The sequence below is a fragment of the Leptonychotes weddellii genome, chromosome 9 (assembly GCF_054177405.1).
Source record: "Leptonychotes weddellii isolate Sample4059 chromosome 9, ASM5417740v2, whole genome shotgun sequence".
NCBI classification, from domain to species: Eukaryota; Metazoa; Chordata; class Mammalia; order Carnivora; family Phocidae; genus Leptonychotes; species Leptonychotes weddellii.
The window spans coordinates 99,319,546-99,337,949 of record NC_138377.1 but is presented as its reverse complement, the minus strand read 5'-3'; the positions used below and the strand labels follow the sequence as shown (position 1 = coordinate 99,337,949).

General features: G+C 44.5%; 1 protein-coding gene and 1 long non-coding RNA gene across 11 annotated transcripts in view; one reads left to right on the top strand and one right to left on the bottom strand.

The window, feature by feature from the left end:
• The window catches only part of PARP6 (poly(ADP-ribose) polymerase family member 6), a 28,263-nt gene extending 16,169 nt beyond the window's left edge, over window positions 1-12,094 (top strand). For 5 of the 10 annotated variants that reach the window (XM_081831347.1, XM_081831348.1, XM_081831349.1 and 2 more), the window contains 10 exons: window positions 1,026-1,091; window positions 2,001-2,068; window positions 3,352-3,400; window positions 3,647-3,759; window positions 4,504-4,576; window positions 5,294-5,363; window positions 10,611-10,690; window positions 11,080-11,143; window positions 11,292-11,376; window positions 11,718-12,094. In XM_081831347.1, coding sequence (XP_081687473.1) covers window positions 1,026-1,091; window positions 2,001-2,068; window positions 3,352-3,400; window positions 3,647-3,759; window positions 4,504-4,576; window positions 5,294-5,363; window positions 10,611-10,690; window positions 11,080-11,143; window positions 11,292-11,376; window positions 11,718-11,820 — 771 coding nt within the window. In that variant the 3' untranslated portion in view covers window positions 11,821-12,094. Of the gene's footprint in view, window positions 1-1,025; window positions 1,092-2,000; window positions 2,069-3,351; window positions 3,401-3,646; window positions 3,760-4,503; window positions 4,577-5,293; window positions 5,364-10,610; window positions 10,691-11,079; window positions 11,144-11,291; window positions 11,380-11,717 lie in introns of those variants that run through there. The other 5 variants (XM_081831351.1, XM_081831354.1, XR_014148715.1 and 2 more) reach the window with 4 other exon arrangements.
• LOC145723560 (uncharacterized) lies at window positions 23-18,379 on the bottom strand. Its single transcript, XR_014148717.1, has 3 exons — window positions 18,079-18,379; window positions 17,425-17,541; window positions 23-6,058 (listed from the first exon to the last, which is right to left on the bottom strand). It is a non-coding gene; the product is annotated as an uncharacterized LOC145723560 (long non-coding RNA).
• Window positions 18,380-18,404: the final 25 nt, after the last annotated feature.

The following is an 18,404-nucleotide window of genomic DNA, read 5'->3' as shown; positions in this document are numbered from 1 at the left end:
AAACAGAACCAGTAGGAGATGTATATAGAAAAAGATTTATTAGAAGGAAGTGGCTCGTGCAGTTACGAAGGCTGAGAAGTCCCAGGATCTGCAGTTGGCAAGCTGATGACCCAGGAGAGCCAGTGGTGTAAATTCCAATCCAAAAGCTGGCAGTCTTGAGATCCAAAAAGAGCAGATTTTTCAATTCCAGTCCAAAGGTAGGAAAAGACCAGTGAGTGTCCTAGCTTCAGCAGTCAGGCAGGGAGAGTTCCCTCTTCCTTGGCCTTTTTGTTCTCCTCAGACCTTCAACTGATTGTGTGAGGCCCATCCAAATGAGGGCAGGCAATCTGCTTTACTTAGTCTGCTGATTCCAAGGTTAATCTCATCTAGAAACACCCTCACAGACACACCAAGAGTAATGCATGACAAAATGTTCGGGCACTCCATGACCCAGTTAGATCAACTTGATTAACCACTGACAAAATTAACCATCACAAGGGGCGCCTGGGTGGCTCAGTCGTTAAGTGTCTGCCTTTGGCTCAGGTCATGATCCCAGGGTCCTGGGATCGAGCCCCAAGTTAGGCTCCCTGCTCAGCGGGAAGCCTGCTTCTCCCTCTCCCTGCTTGTGTTCCCTCTCTGTCAAATAAATAAAATCTTAAAAAAAAAAATTAACCATCACAAGTACCCAGCAGAGTGCCTCACTATTACCCTTCTTGCTATGTATCAGGCACTATATAGGTTCTTTACATATGTTATTTAGTCCTCAGAACATCTCTGAGAGTGTAGTGGGAATTTTTATCTTCATTAACATACAGGGATACGAGGTTCTAAGAGGTTAAGTAACTTCCCCTATTACTTCTAGCTGGTAAAAGAGAAGTAGCAGGTGATTCCAGAACTGTCTGACATTCAATCTGTGTTCTTTCCATGACATGCTATTTCCCTGGGGCCTAGACTTCTTTTGTACATCTGGCCCTCCCTTTTCATTACATCTTACTCTCCTCTACTTTTCTTCATCTGGGTCTTCTCTTCCTATTGATTCCCCACAGAAGAAGAATTATGAGCGACTTCAGAAAGCTCTGGATAGTGTGATGTCCATCCGGGAGATGACCCAGGTATTCTGCCCTCTGCCTGTCCTGCTTAAGTGCCCTGTTGTGCTTGGAATCCATGGGAATGGAGTGAAGATTTAGAAATGCTACTCAGATTCCTCACTGTATTTTCTTTAGTCTTCCCTCTTCAGCCTTCCCAGTCCTTGTTCTCTGTTATTCCTCTTTCTCACTCCTGATGTCTCTCTCAACCTTTACCTTTGCTGCCAGTTCCTTCACAAGTTGTTCATATTTAATGTTTTCCCCATAATTCTTAGGGAATTAGAGAAGTGAGGGAAAGACTTTTGCCCAGGGTTGGGAGGGTGAGGAGGGGGCTTGGACGTAAGGAACTAGCCCCAGGGGCCTACATCTTCTGTCCTTCTAGGGGTGGGGCAGCCACATGGAGCAGTGACCATCCTTTGACTCAAGGCTGCCCCTCACCAGACTTCCCCACCCCTCGTCTGCAATCTCTGCATGAATAGACATTCATTTGTACTCACATTTACAGGTGGGCCTCTTCTCAGCAAATCCTATATTATCACAGTTCAGATTAACACATAAGATATACCTAGGAGGGATGATTTGTCAGAAGGACTCTGCTTTATGTAAAGTTTTACCACAGGATTCCTTAGCCTGATCTTTTTGGGACATTGATTTTATTTATTTTTGATTTAAAGTCAACTTTTTAGGGTTGTAGGAATTGCATAAAATGAGGGAGACCCACCTGCATGTTGTTTTGTAAGCATTTTCAGTCATTTTCATATTTATTTATGAGTCTTCTCAATCTGACTGGGCTCCTTGAGGGTGGGAACCCCATCTCCGCTTGCCTCTCTGTGGCCTACGGTGCCTACCTTGCCCTTGGGCCCTGATAGTCAGTCTATTGTAAGTGGGAGGGCCCCACCTCTCCTGGGAGGTAACTTTATGGCCTCTGTCTTACAGGGCTCATATCTAGAAATCAAGAAGCAGATGGACAAGCTGGATCCCTTGGCCCATCCTCTCTTGCAGTGGTAAGTAGTATGGATAGAATGGTTCATCCTTCGGGGATTGGAAGGGAGGTGTGGGGGTGTATATTAGACATGGAACCTACACCTTCTTTTAGAGGCAGTTTTAGCATCGTCCCTGAGGTTATAGATGTTCTGGCTGCTTTTTCTTGGGGTTTTATTGATATACTGCCCTGAAAAGAACTCAGAGCCTACTAAGAACTCACAAATTCTGACATCATGTTTCGGGTTCTCTTTAGGTGTTGTTTCCCAATAGGTTTTTAAGTATCCTCTGTATGTAAGCATTAGTACTGTTACAGCTCAGTTTTCTGTGCATCCAGAGAAGTCTGTCTCCCTCTTCTACTCCCTTTCCCCATCTCAAGGCCTTCCCTGTTGTTGTACACTGTCCAGAGCCTTGAGGCACTATTATTATTCCTTTCTAACAAAGATCCTGAACATTTCTTCTGCCCTCCACCTCCTGCCCTCCTTCCCTGATCTTGATTTCTGTTGTTTTCCTGACATAGCTTTCCCCTCTTTTCCTAGTCAGCTTTTGACATCAGTACTTTCTCAATGCAGCATGCTCCCACATAGCATGAGGAGTGATCAGGCATAGACTATCCAGGATGGCATCACAAGTAAATGGGTGAAGCCCAAAGAACCAAACTGTATCCGCTACATGAGATAACATTGCCTTGCTGAGTCCTCACTGTTTTATGCCTTTGTTCTCTCCTGTGCTCTGAGTTCAGCCGACACACAGCCCAATGTGTCCTTGAATCCTCAGGAAGATTGTTGTAGTTTCTTCTGTTTTTTTCTCCAGCCCAAACAGTAACTTTCTTTCCATTCCTCCCCATCCTCAAGAGCCCTGAAGGCTTCCTCTGAGCTCAGATGGGATGGCTCTTGAGCCCCAGTTGTATGTCTCTAAATTCCAAGTACAAGTTGTCACCCTGCTAATACAGATCCCTGCTTTCTGATTTTTTTTTTTTTTTTTTGTAGCTGATCTTATGTACTCTTCCTTTTGTATTATCCTTTTCTCTTCCTAGATGTAGCAGTCTCCCTTTCATCCCTGTCTTTCATCCATCGTTTACCCAGTAACTAGCTGGTCTCTGGTCGGTAGCTTCCCTTTTACATTTTTCTCACGAGCATTACCACCCCAGGAGTACCCAGATAGTGATCTGAACATTTCACACAAGGCAGACAGCCCTGGAATCCTTGCTTGTTCTCCCAGGGGTTCAGCAAGGCTGCTGCTTTGTTCTGGATGGTCTGGCCAAACATTCATTCTTTCCATTCCTTTTTTTTCTGTTTTATGCTAGGATCATCTCTAGCAACAGGTCACACATTGTCAAACTACCTCTCAGCAGGGTAAGTGACTATTCTTCTAAACTCTTGAAATTTCTGGTGAGGGGCAGGGAGGGGCTCCAAACCAGCTAACCACATTGGTCCTAGACTTGTTTCATTGGCTCTGTCCATCAACAGTAGTCTTTGGACCTAAGCATAATCTCTTTATTTGGAGTCAGTGCAAGCCTGATTTGCTCCCTGTCCCCAACCCTTCCCTCCCTGATCTCCATTTCTGCTCTGTTTTCCTGACCCGACCCCCACCCTGGGCAGCAGCTGAAGTTCATGCACACCTCACACCAGTTCCTCCTGCTGAGCAGCCCTCCTGCCAAGGAGGCTCGGTTCCGGACCGCCAAGAAGCTCTATGGCAGCACCTTTGCCTTCCAGTGAGGAGGGTGGGGACTGGGGGTGGGGGTGGGGAGGACAACAAATAATTCAGGGGGATGGGAGGGCAACTTCACTTGAGGTATATGAGCGTGTGTTACCTATGTCCACTAACTGATCAGTCAAATATTTATTATTATTATGGTAGGTGCTGTAGAAGGTAAAAAGATACATATGATATGGTCTTTACTCTCAAGCTACTTATGTTATAGTTGAAGAAAAATGACATTTACATATAAAAAGATGTGGTTGAAGGAACAGATCAGAGGACATAGATCTGAAAGCTACTTGGAAGGAAATCAGTGATTTATGCCGAATTGTGGGAGAGGAGAGAAAGTGAGAGAGAGATTAAGAAGGGCGTAGTGGTGCCCTTTTCTTAAAATAGATGTCAAATCAGGACTGGCAGCCGTATTTGGGATCAGTGATAATTTGTTGAGTGTGAGATGCATCTACTTAACTTGAAATATCAGGAAAATAGACAAAATGCTGAACCAGCATTTGGGGATTTAGGATGGGACTACCTGAAGCACAGAAAAAAGGATGGGACTGGAAATTAAGATGGAGGGTTAGCCACATGCACATATCTTGCATGCCTGTGACTGTATCCATGTGCACGTCCATCACTAGGTGTATCTGTGTCTATCATCATGTCCTGTGTGGGTGAGGATGGGTGGGAGTGGCAGTCTTAGAAGTGCTTCTGGGAACCTCATACTGTGAGGACACATGTCTTCTACCCTGCCTTACAGTGGGTCCCACATTGAGAACTGGCATTCGATCCTGCGCAATGGGCTGGTCAATGCATCCTACACCAAACTGCAGGTGAGGCTGTGCCCCTTTCCCTTTCTCTCCACACCCCCTCCCTGCCCCACTCAGTTTTGGGGAAGGCTGCTCTAGAGTACTCAGCTGTTTTTGCCTCAGCATCCTCAAATCTAGCCTGTTGTGGGGCTTCCCTAGGAAAGAGGTTGAAATTGTTTGTATAGAATGAATGTGGCTGTTGTATCATTGACCCCAGGCTGTATTTTTTGGTGGTTTTGGGAACGGGATTGTAGTAATAGGCAGGAATATGAATTGCTAACTGCAGCCACTGTGATGAATTAACCTGTTAGACAAAGCTTTTTAATTTATGTGACTGTCATTCAGTCAATTCAGAGAATTGATATGAAAGACTTGTTTCTTTGGCCTGTGAGCCTCCAAGGAATGCATATTGTCCCTCCTCTTGGCTACCTGTTCTATAGTTCCTTTTTTGGAATCTGCATATGTGCCAAGGCCTGGGGACAGGAGTATGGATTCTGAGGGACTGACTCAGTGGCGCTGCCACTCCTCACTTTCAAAGACATCAATATCTAGTAGGACAAAGGGGTTAATCTGCAGCCACTTTTCAGCCAATCAGCTTTTCAAGAGTAGGTTCCTAGTGTTATCTGAATGAGTGAGAAGGTAATTGGAGGGACAGAGGGCTGGATAAGCCTTGTGGCTGCCTAATATACAGCCATGGGAGGGCCCAGGCTCATATTGCTCATCCTGGTGTTTCCCTGCAAGCTGCATGGAGCAGCGTATGGCAAAGGCATCTACCTGAGCCCCATCTCCAGTATTTCCTTTGGATACTCAGGTAAGAAATACTCTCTGGCCACTTTGACTGTATTTACGTCGCATTCATTTTGTAAATACATAATCTATGCTGTCTCCTCCTCGTTCATCATGGATACTTGGTCTTTGTCAGCTCTCTCCCCAGTCATAGATACATAGTCTGTCTCTCTGCCTCCTCTTATTAGAAATTTAGATTCTTTACAAGGCGAGGCCAGTTGTCTCCCTTTCTCTTAGATAGTCCTCTTCTCCATAGGGATAGTTTTATTCATTGTAGAGGCTTGACTCTGAGGTTAAGTTAGGGATTAACTGGGAGATTGAAATGAGGCTTTGTGTAGACTACATTTTTGGTGTTAGCGGTAGCCTGTCATTATTATGGATGGTGTATGTGCCCACGTGCATGTGAGTTTATATATGAATACACTTGAAGGCTTGAGTAACTTCCATTGGCTTACATGTCTGGAGACATTGTTCTCCCTGACAACTACCTTTTAAAATTTAAACTGTTGATAATTACATAATATTATAATAGTTACATTGGATGGAAGAGAAAGCCTTGTATTCCAAAGATAAGGCATGAATGAAGCCCATATTCTAGTCAGGAGATAAGTCCAGCTTTGTTCTGTTCAGAAAACGAATCTGACTTGAAGCTCTCTCAGTGTTCCAGGTTCATGTCTTAGTTCCTTTTCAGTCTTCTTTTGTTCTTGTTCTGTATAGTCTCTGTATAAAGGATAACCACCATATATTTATACATCTGCCATATAAAAGGGACAGTATTAGATTCTTTATAGGTTATTATTTAGTATTCTCCAGTAATTTAACTGTTACAAAGATAGGAAAACTTAGGTCCAGAATCATAGAACTTAGAAGAGTCTCTAAATTTTAAACTACTCTAACAACAGAAAAAACCCAAAAAACTCACTGAGCCTAGATAGTTTTATAAGTGAGTCTTTTTTTTTTTTTTAAGATTTTTTTAAAATTTATTCATTTATTTGAGAGAGAGAGCACATGAGAGGGGGGAGGGTCAGAGGGAGAAGCAGACTCCCTGCCGAGCAGGGAGCCTGATGCGGGACTCGATCCCAGGACTCCAGGATCATGACCTGAGCCGAAGGCAGTCGCTTAACCAACTGAGCCACCCAGGCGCCCCTAGTTTTATAAGTGAGTCTTACACCAAACTTTAACCAAACCAAACCAATTATTACAGTCTTATACAAAATTACCCAGAGAATGGAAATAGAATTATAAATCATAAAAGATCAGTAAATTTGACTTTATTAAAACTAAAAACTTGTGTTCATCAGAAGACTTTGTAAGAAAGTGAAAAGCTACAAACGAGAAGACATTTAGCAACACATTTAACTACAAAAGATTAGTAATAAAAATGTATTTTAAAAATCAAAGCGCTTGGGTGGCTCAGTCAGTTAAGCATCTGCCTTCAGGTCAGATCATGACCCCAGGGTCCTGGGATCAAGCCCCATGTCGGGCTCCCTGCTTAGTGTGGAGTCTGCTTTTCTCTCTGCCTCTCTCCTTGCTTGTGCTCTCTCTCTCTCTCAAATAAATAAAATATTTTTTTAAAAAATAAAATAATTAAAAATCAATAAGAAAAAGACAACCTGATAGGGAAATAGGTAAATGACATGAACCGGCGTTTCACTGAAGAAATGACCAAAAAATATGAAAAGCTGCTCAACTGCTATTAATCAAGGAAATAAAATCAAGACCAAAAAGACTTACTATTTAGCATCTATGTGGATTGGCAAAAATCAAGAAATCTGGTAATACCTCTAATGGTTCTAGAAGTTGTAGATCAGCAGGATCTCTTTTATTTTTAATGGGGATATAAATTGGTATAACCACTTTGGAAAATAATTTGGTGTTAAATTTCATAGAGCTGAAAAATTTTATCCCAGCCACCCAGCATTTTCATTCCTGCCTACATACACCCAAAGGTGTACGTGAATGTTCAAAACAATACCATTTGCAATAGCAAATCTTGAAAACAACCCAAATGCTCATTATCAGATTATCAGGAGGATGGATAAATACATTTTAGTATATTCTCAGGGTGGATTATTATTTAGCAATGAAAATGGATGAACAGTGGCTCTCAACTATATGGAAAAATCTTAGTAATTAGTTGATTTTAAAACAGGCAAGCCCAGGGGCACCTGGGTGGCTCAGTCGGTTAAGCGTCCAACTCTTGGTTTCAGCTCAGGTCATGATCTCAGAGTTGTGAGATCAAGCCCCATGTCAGCCTCTGCACTTACCGTGGAATCTGCTTGTCCCTCTCCCTCTGCTCCTTCCCCCACCTCCATGTTTTCTCTCTCTCTCAAATAAATAAAATCTTAAAAAAAAAAAAGCAAGCCCAGAACACTACTGAATGATGTCTTTTTTATATTGTTCAAAAGCAAACAAAATTAAACATTTAGGTGCATGTGTGTATGCTAAAACTAAAGAAATTTCAGGATAGTGGTTACCTCCAAGAAGAGGCAGATAGTTAGGTGTAAGTCACTAGTAATGTTTTGGTTCTTGGATTTAGTTTATAGGTTGGGTCTTTAGGTATAATAGATAATGAATAAATAAATTAATGATAGTGTGTCATGAACCAAACCTGATGATGAATCCACACAGGGTAAGTGCCCTATAAATACTGATTGAATGCGTGAATGAATCTTACTCTGTGTGCCTGCAGTGCAAAGTAGGGGTTGTGTTGGGGTAGTCTTTTTGGCTTCTTTGTCCAGGTTTCTCAGTTTTTATCTTTGTCCAAGCCTGAGCTTCCCTCATTAAGCTCTTATTTTCTGAGTTAGATTCTTCTGGTTCTTGGTGCCCACAGAATTCTTGCTTCCTGTCTGTTCTCTCCCTGTTCCTGCCCTCTTTCCTCTCTCACTGGCTTCTGTTTACTAAGTGCCTGAATCCCTTTAGTTGCCATATGGAGCCAGGAATCTCTGTTGACCCCTTATCTTTCTTCATTACTTTCCTGATTATATAAAAACATCATATGGCACCATGCTTTTCCCTCTTGCAGAGGTCCATTGATTATGGATACAAAATGGCATAGGATTTTACTCTTAGAGTTACATCCAGTCCTTATTACTTTACAGTTAGGAAAGCTCATACAGAGAAGTTAAAGGACTTTCTTGGGGTCACACAACTGTGAGTAGCAGAGCTAGGATTGGAGTCTAGGCCTCCTAGCTTCTAGGCCAGTTTTCTTATCACTTTATTGGATTGACCAGGTAGGCTTTACTTGAATGACTGCGTCTTTGAGGGTCCAAAGATATGTGAGGGTCTATCATGTGAGATGTGTACAAATGTCCAGTTTATTGTAGTTACTCTAGCATTTAGCCAACTCTGTCTTCTTATATGTTTCCATCTTACCCTATTTAGCTCTGGTTTTCTCTGTTCTTCCTCAGGGTATCCTTAGTTTTTTGGCATTTGGTGCCCTCTGGGAGCCGGTATAAATAGAGAGCATCCGTTTGGCTCGTGGAGCCTCTATTCCAGTGACTTGGCCATTGTGTGCAGGTTATAATGAGGGCCAGTGAGAAAGAAGATGGTAATCATCTGTTTGTTTAGTTCTGTTTAGAGACTTCTGATATGTGTGTACTCTGGACACAAAGCATTAAGGGATTATGCTAGCCACCATGTTCTCAGATTTTGGTCTTGGTAAACTGACAGAAGATCATTGGGTCAATATGGACAGGACAGTGTGCAACAGGATTGGGATGGGACAGGATTTGGATTGTATCATAAGGGCCATCTCAAAGACCAGCCATAGAAAGCAGATTGTTCTTTCTTATCCTCTGGGGTAGAACTTGAGTGGGAATTTCACTCAGAATCTTGCACTGAAATACCCAGGATGAGAAGGTCATGATGTTTGGATTCAGAGCTAAACCTAGTTAAGGCTAATGGAGAAAGTGGAAATAGAGGGGTGGTAAGTGTTCTGTAGGGGGAAGAAATTAATTTAAGTCTTGCCCTGAGTTTTGTTCAGGCCATAAATCTGTCATGGGACTTTAGTGTAAGTGCCTGATGAATTGACAGCCTGAGCAGTGAAGAATGTCAGTCCAGTCATCCGCACTCCTGCACCATGGCTAGCACAAAACCAAGAATTGAAGCAGAGTGGGATTAGTAATAGAAAATTGCAGGATGGAGTGGTGAGGCCGGGTTTATGGCCTGTTGTGATAGCATCATTTCCCATCTTCATCCATCTCCCTCTCTAACAGAAGGGGACACACACACACACACACGACTGTGATAAGGCTGGGTCTGTGAGAAAGCTTAGTACAAAGACTGAAGTCTTAGTCACAGGCCAAAAACAGTTGGGAGTAGGGGCACATAAGCACTGTTTTGTATCTAAATAAGAAAAATCTAGAAGGAGTCTATAAATGTTATAAATAGGGCTATTCACTGGGAGATATGGATGGTGGAGGATTTATGGATTTAGGTAGGGGGGAAATGGAATTGGCACCACTTCCTCAAAGACTTGAGGAAGTAAGCAGGATTCTTAAGGTTGTTGCCATTGTGGTTACTTGTGGAAAATTATTCATCACTTACCTGCTGTGCTTTCTGCCTTTTCTTTTAAGTGACTCTGGTCATAGTTTTCTATGTAACTTTGAGACTAGAGCAGATCTGACTCGCAAAGCGAGTCTTCACTCTTCCTTTCACTTCCTCTTCACTCATTTTGCTCAACCTGGCATTGATCCAAGGTGTTGATACCACTTTCCTGGGCCCCTCATTCCTGGCTCATTTCATGTGTTCCTCCCCTGTCTTAGAGCCTTTTAGTAATTCTCTGATGTTCTCAGGATAAACTCCGGTTGCCTTAACATGGTCTGTAAGGCCTGCCTGATCTGACCTAGCTTAAAGCTTCCACATCATCTGTTGTCACTCCCCTTCCATTGACTATGCTCCATACAAACTAAGGCACATTGCTTTCTTCCTTCAGGACTTCCATGTCCTGTTACCTCAGAACACTTTCCTCCTCTTCATTTAACTAGTTCTTCTTAGCTGTCACTGGGAAGCCTTCTTCAAACCCCTAGAGCAGGCTAGTTCCCCCCTGTAGCTCACACATTGTTCTAGATTCTCCCCATTACACCTCTTACCATACTGTGTTGTAATTACTTGTTCTTTGCTCTAGTCTCCATCAGACTAAATTGTGTCAGGGCAGATACCTTGTTTGTTTTATTCACTACATGTGTAGCTCAGTGCCTGGCACTTAGTATGCACCTTAGTAAATATTTGAGAAATGGGTGAGTGAACTGGATTTGTTGTTCTGTGACAGGCATGGGAAAAGGACAGCACAGGATGCCCTCCAAGGATGAGCTGGTCCAGAGATATAACAGGATGAATACCATCCCCCAGGTATTATTGGTTGGCACTGCTCTAGTGAGGCAGAACCCTTCCCCTGGGATAAGTTTAGGCTACAGAGATGGATGGGGAAACAGATGATTGGGGAGGTGGGTAGTTTGCAGATCATTTGAAGGAATCAGATATGTTCTAAGATGAACAAACTTCCAGAGTCATATGTGGCCTCAGTCATAAGTATGAAAACAGAGACTGAGTTTAAATGCAGTGACATGAAAATGTAAAGATGGAAGCTATGGACTCATCCAGACTGATTATGGGAAAGCAAATTTGGGCGAGGTGGTGTCTGGGGAGTCCCAGATATCCCCCCTAGCCATCAGCAGCTAACCGTGCTGTCTAGGTAAAGCTGTAACAGTCCACCTGGCTCTGCTTTCCTTCTCTTCCAGACCCGATCCATTCAGTCGAGGTTCCTGCAGAGTCGGAATCTAAACTGTATAGCACTTTGTGAAGGTAGGTGGCTCACCCAGTCCCTGTTTTTCTGTGTCCCCAACCTTATGATCCAGCCAAGGGTGTTGTTGACACATCATGTCTTCCCTCCCCTCCCTGGACTGTGTGACTTAAGCATTATATCTATAACTTCTGGCCCCCTTTTTCCCAGTGATTACATCTAAGGACCTCCAGAAGCATGGGAACATCTGGGTGTGCCCTGTGTCTGACCATGTCTGCACACGGTTCTTCTTTGTGTAAGTCTAGGAGGGTACCTTGGGGCTCACTCTGAGGAATGAGGGTGGGGGTGGGATGGTGTGATTACTGGGAAAGTCTGTTTCTGTCATCCAAGACTTGTCCCTGGCTACCTGTGTGGAGCTGGCACTGGAATTTTCCCTGTGGAAGATGGGGATGGGTATAGGTCAAGGTCTGTTTAAAGGAAATGAGATAAGCTGAATCTTTTCCACCCAGAAGAATAGCAAGAAAGATTTTTAACTTCTGGGATGGGATGGCCACAACTCCAAATATAATTCCACTGGTTGACATTATTCTGGTATTGTTCTCCTCCTTATGCTCACACTTGCCCTATCTTTGGCAGATATGAGGATGGTCAGGTGGGCGATGCCAACATTAATACTCAGGACCCCAAGATACAGAAGGAAATCATGCGTGTGATCGGAACTCAGGTTTACACAAACTGAGGGGGCCCCAGCCCTCGTACCACCCCTGTTCCCCCAGGATCCATCTGCCCTCATACAAGGGCTCAGGAGCAGCATGCGAGGCTGCCCTGAGGAATCAAGGGGCCATTACCAAGGGGCAGGAAAAGGATAGAAGAGGCAGCCTTCATGGTGGAGACTGACCCAGGAACCACTCCACATTTGGATGGCCCAGACTGACTCCCTACTCCTGATTTTCCCAGTTGACTTCACCCTGTTTGTAAATAAAACAATAAAATGGAAGGTGCTGTGGACTGGATATGATCACTGTGGTCTGACTAGCCTTGGCCCAGCACCTGCCCCAAGCCCCCAAATGGGGTGTTGGGTGGGGAGAGTGGCATATCCTCAGGGTTGGAACTAATTATGTTGGGTGGAGTCAGAGCTGAGTCCATCTAGTGCAGTGTCCTACAGATCTGGCAACATTTTTTTCAGTGGACTGGATAAAGAAGGGAAACTTATCAGTTATGCAGATGACACAAACTCAGAAGGATAGAGAATACCACTGATGCCTGTTCCTCAAGATTTAAAAGGACCATTGAGGCCAAAGCAGCTCAGATTTCCTACCCTTAGGACCTCTCTCTTCTTTCTGCATTTAACCTAGCCACTCTCCCTTGCTCTCTCAGGGGTTGGGCCCCTCTCTCTTCCTCCCAACTATTTCTTTAGGGAAAGGGAGGTGAGGGCGAGATAGCTGAAAGGTACAGGAAGTTGGCTTGGTCTCTAATTTGACATCTCAAGAAATGCAGCCTCCCTTGATTCTACAAGAAAAGACAGCTGTTTCTAGGAGACCTAATTGTTTCATTGAAATTCCCACTGCCAACCTACTTCTGGCCTTTCAGGCTGTGCTTCATGTGCCTATAACCCTAAGTTAGTTCTCTGACAGGTTGGACATTGCCAAATATTTTATGAAATATTAATGAAGAAAAATAGATAAGAATAAGCACAGAGGTTACAAAAAACATTAAACAAGGCTGGCTTTTCAAGTATTGGCTTCTTATTCTGTTATAGCTGCCTTTTTTTTTTTTTTTTTAAGATTTTATTTATTAGAGATCACAAGCAGGGGGGCGGGCAGAGGGAGAGGGAGAAGCAGGCTCCTGGCCGAGCAGGGAGCCCGATGCGGGCCTCGATCCCAGGACCCTGGGATCATGACCTGAGCCGAAGGCAGACGCTTAACCGACTGAGCCACCTAGGCACCCCTCTGTTATAGCTTCTTGATTTACAGCGTCCGCCCAACACCACCTATTGTCTTTCATTACCTTCACCCTACTTTGGAGATAACCTTCTTTGCCTGAGTACCTTACCTGTGTTGTAGTTCCTGACCTGCCTTACATAGAAGTACCATTTTTTTTTTTTTTTTAAAGATTTTATTTATTTATTTGAGAGAGAGAGAATGAGAGACAGAGAGCACGAGAGGGAAGAGGGCAGAGGGAGAAGCAGACCCCCTGCTGAGCAGGGAGCCCGATGTGGGACTCGATCCCGGGAGTCCAGGATCATGACCTGAGCCGAAGGCAGTCGCTTAACCAACTGAGCCACCCAGGCGCCCCATAGAAGGACCATTCTTAAGGTCTGTCCCCCTAGGAACTTTTTCTTAAACTTCATCACCCGTTCTTAATCAAGACTGTTACACTCTGACTCTACAAGTCTCCTAAGGCTGTCTGTCCCATTCTGTTTTCAGGTCTAGGAGAAATACCCTTCCACTAAGTAAATGGCCCCATCAGGAAGCCCACCCTGACTGAAATTCCTGTCTCCTAGGAGGAGCTCATCTGTATAGTATTAGAGATAGCTAACATTTTTTAGTTCTTACTAGGTAAGTGCTGGGCATTATACTAGTAAGCACCTTAATAATTTGCTAACACTTTGGCTTACTGTGTGCTTGGCATTGTAAGCCCTCTACATGTATGGACTAATATAATTTGCACAAGCCTATGAAGTAGGGGCCGGCATTCCCATTTTGTAGGTGAGAAAACGGAGGCACAGAGGATAAGTGATTTACTCATATTCCACAGCTAGTGACCAACAGGTGACCTGACTCCAGAACTGTTATTCTGTTTCTAGGCTAGATAACCTTTCACACTTTACAAGTCATTTTTTCATTTAGTCCTGATAACAAAGATGGAAGATAGGTTTTCTTTAGAGATCTTAAATAACATGTCTGAGGTCACACAGCTGGTTAGTGGCAGTGCTGGGTTTTTAACCAGGGAACTGCTCAACTCCAGAACCTGAGCTCTTAACCATTGTTTTAATTCCTCAGAGGTTCTCAGACTGCGCACACAGGTGTTCCAGCAACTCAGCCTAGGTTCTTGGCCACTCCAGTGATATAACAACATTTTTGCTCAGTTTTCAGAAATTGTTAATGGATTTTTCTCAGTTGTAAGTATTTCTTACAATTTATCAGTGGCACCTGCTATAGGAAGTACTAGCAATAGATAGAATGAGAAGTAAAGCACAGATAGTATATATGACCAGGAAAAAACTCAAATATCTGAGCTAGTCTCATGGGTGTCACTTTTTTTTTTTTACAGCATATACATAATGTCTTTTTTATGCCAATAAGATTGTAATGACCTTAAATACACCATTTTATAGTGTCCCACATAAAAGCAACAGGACTCTGAATCTAAGCAGTTTGAAAGCCATACATAATCATATCTGAAAAGTTCTAAAAGCTATTTGATATAAAACAAATCTAATTAAAACCTATGGCACTTCTCTAACAACGATGCCTTCATTGCAGGGAACTTGCAGGGTGGGGCCCTGAATTTCTGGGGAGGAATGCTCCCACAGCCTGGAGGAAGAGTGGAGGGAGGATTGCCTCTTTCTCTGACCCAGGCCTGCCTACCAGGGAGGTGGGGAGGTGGGGCCTGTGAAAGCCAGGTCTGAACCAGAGCTCATCCTTCACAGAGGCCAAGGCTAGTACAAATACTGCACACACAGGTTGACAGTGGCCTCCTATCTTTCACATAGTCCTGGGCCCAAGTAGCCTTAGTTCATTTAGACCTCGACATGCTGAGTTAGGGCTAGGGCCAGAGAAAGAACTATCTTCCTCAATTAGTTCCAGGTGGAGAGTAGATGGCTATGATTTCTGGATTGAGAACTCTGAAAAACCCCTGGAGTTTAACTTTCCTCTTCCTTCTCATGGTAATTTTCCATACAGGCAGGGTGTGGTCCTGACTCAGTATGTGGTGAGGATGTGGCCATCCATAGGGGAGGAGCCTTCTGCTTGGTTCTGCCTTTCATTCTGGCCAGTGGGGAGAGGGAGGAAAGAGTCTGGTGCTGAGTCATAACTGGGTTACTTAACAGCTTCTCATAGGATGGATTCTGACATGGAGGTTTGGGAGATGTCTCAGCTTCTGGGACCAATTTGAGAGTGGTGGGGAGGAAGCCTCATGGTCACACAATTACCTCAGAGCGCCCCTCCCCAGAAAGGTGGGAATAAAAGTCGGCTCCAGTTCATTTGAAGGGGCATCATTCTCTCTGGAGTATAGGACTTTCCACAGAGATTTCAGAACCACTTCCGCCCTCCATGCCCCCTCCCCCCCCAGTGGGGCCAGTGATGCCATCCTTTAAGTTAAAGCATTACCTACAAAAATATTTTATCTAGGAGAGAGACCAAAGTCTCCTTAGTTCTAGCTGTCCTGTCTAGACTAAGTGGGTCAGGTTACTGGTAGCCAGTGAGCGTGGAGATGAAGACTGGAGGTATGGTGCCAAGCAAAAAGTTTGACTGAATTGCAGCAGGAGGAATTTCTGGGGAAGGGGTCACTTAATCCATTGTTCACTGCTACCTTTCTTGGTCTTCCAAATCTCCGGTTACTTTGGGGGATAGGGTCTGCTTACAATCCCACCAACATCTTAGCGAGCCTAGCTATGGCTACACTTGTAGGGAAAAAGGAGAGAGCACAGGGCTTCCATGGGACTGGCTTGGTGGATAGGATTAAAGTACTTTAGGGAGACTTTGTCCTGTGAGCCCTAACAGTTATGGGCTAGAGAAAGACTTGCAATGGGTGACGTAGGTTGACAGGGTCACCTTGATTAGGCAGTACTTCTACTGGAATGAACAAGGACTCCTCAAGCTTCCCTTCTGCTTCTAAGTGCTGATGGGGCATTTCCTCAGGAGGGGGGACGTAGATATAAAGTTGCATTCAGAAAACATTCTTTACCTTTCCTATCCCCTGGAATGGCCTTCCCATACCCATCTCTATCCTAACCAACCCTCCATGCCTCTTCCTACATGAAGCCTTCCCCTTCCCAGACAACTTGTTCTCTCATTATCCCTAATTTGAAAAGCCCAACTTTCTCTTCCAGGAGTTTTCTGTGGGGGAACTCTGGAATTAAGATCTTGTGCCACCCTGGTGAGCTTGAAGAGCTCTTGGGAGTCCGAAGGAAGGCATAGAATAAATTACGTCTACTTGTCTGGCTCTGGAAAGGGCATATAAAGTCCAAAGTGATAAGCACTTCTGCTTTAAATCGGACATTCAGGGCCAATGGACTGCCCTGGAAATCTGTATTGGCCTGAAAGAGAAATAACACTGCCGTTTCAGACAGGCCCAGAGTTCATGTAATGGTAAAGCCTGTAAACCTCACCCTCTTCACCAGGGCCAAAGCTTGTCTTTGGACCCCAGGGGTTTGGGTCCTGTACCATTTGCTGACACGCTTACCCCATCAAGGGACTCCAAATGACCTTCGAGAATTAGACCATTTGATTCTGTGGTTCTGTGGCCATGAATCCAAACAGGTAACACAGCAATCTATACCCTCACTCTTACGCAGTCTAGTGAATCTAGCAGCTCGCCCTCCCATCCTGCCAGGTCAGAGAGCATAGTGGAAGGACTGGCTCTAGGGGAGGAGCTTCTGGGGGGGGGGTCTGTATTCTGCCTCAGTTCCCCCACCCCCAGGCTCATGTAGCCTCGAGGTTACTTGTTGCCGGGTCAAAGGAGTGGAGATTCAGGATGACCAAGTGAAGGCAAACAGTTACTTGAATTCAGAAGGATGTTCTGGCACTAGTCAAGAGGACCATCCTCCACAAGGTCAATTCCCAAAAAAGGGGAAGCTTGCTGGGCACCGTGCAGTACTCATTCACATACATCATCTGATCAAACCCCATCCTATGAAGCAGGAATTGTCTTCAATTTACTTTTAAGGAACTGGTCATAGAGCTAGTGAGTAGGATATGGTCATAGAACTAGTGAGTAGAATTGGAACTAAGATGGAATCCAAACTTTCTTGTATATTATGCTGCTTTTCAGCAAAACAATGTCAGTCACCTTCCATGTGACAAATTTTCACTATGCATCTAAATGTGAGCAAGGATATGCTGGATTAGTCTCTGCCAGAGTTTCATGGATGGCATTTTTTTAGGACTCTTCAGTTTAATACATATGCCTTTCAATCTTGGGAATACATCTAGACTTAGAACTTAAATGCAACATAGTCCAGCACTGGCCATTTCACTGACACCCCCACGCCCCAGTGTTGTCCACCACTCTTTTTAGTTCATTTTTAGCTCAGGGCCAACCAACTTCCTATCTACAACTAAGGGGACCAGAAAAAGCATCCAGAAGAAATTGAAGGATTCTATCGCAAACAGAAACTTACTTTTAGGGTGTCACTTTCTGGTCCCATCTTATCTGAACCAACAGGAAAGCGGAATGAAAGACCTGTGATTCCCCTGCAAGGCAGATGTCTCTCTAGCAGGTCACACCCATTGGTCTCCTGTTCCGGGGAAAGGAAAGACCCAAGAGAATAGTCTTAACGATTTTTAATGAGGCAACATTGTATCTGTTCTCAAAACTTGGCTTAATGAAGGCAAGAGTTAACAGCTGCTTCATTGATAACTGCTGTCATCACTGGTTGTTGACCAATCACCGGGAATCGGAAAATACTTTGGAGAAAGATGTAAGGAAAGCTCTAACGATATTGATTTAAATACATAAGGTTGAAAACAAAAGTGCTGATTCCTGCAGATTTTTTGGTTGTAACGTTCTGACATTTCCTGATGGTCAGTTCTGCACTAATATTAATACCTTCTATTCGCTTTCTACTCTCAGGCACGCTCTGCAGGATTCCAGCCCCAACTAAAGTATTCACCTGGCCCCAACTTGTCCTTCCTTGTTCTAGCCCTAAGAACAAAAAGACCTCGCGCTCCCGCTCCATGTACACTCCGCCCTCCCTAGTTCTCCCCTCGCTCCAGTGCTAGAGCCCTTCCGAAGGCGACCTCCAACCATCCCACGAGTCTCCATCTCTCCCCACCTTCTGATCCCAACTCGGGCTCCCTAACTTCCTGTGCGACTCAGTTTCCGAGGTGTGTGCCGGGGCGGGCACCCGGAGGTATGGGGAGTCGCGGGACGGGGCTGGAGGAATGCTCCTGGAGATCCATAAATCTGGGCACTGCCCGGTTAGGTCAGGACAGTTGGGGCAGCCTGGGCCGAGGGTCAAGAGAAGAGCCCTCGTCCAGCACTCCCAAGTTGGCAGCAACAGGTGGTAGCCCCGGCGCCGGGGGGTCTGGGAGGGAGGTCTCCGGAGTTCCCGGGGCGGGCCCTGTCGCCTTGCCACTTCCCCATTGGCCCGCGCAGAGC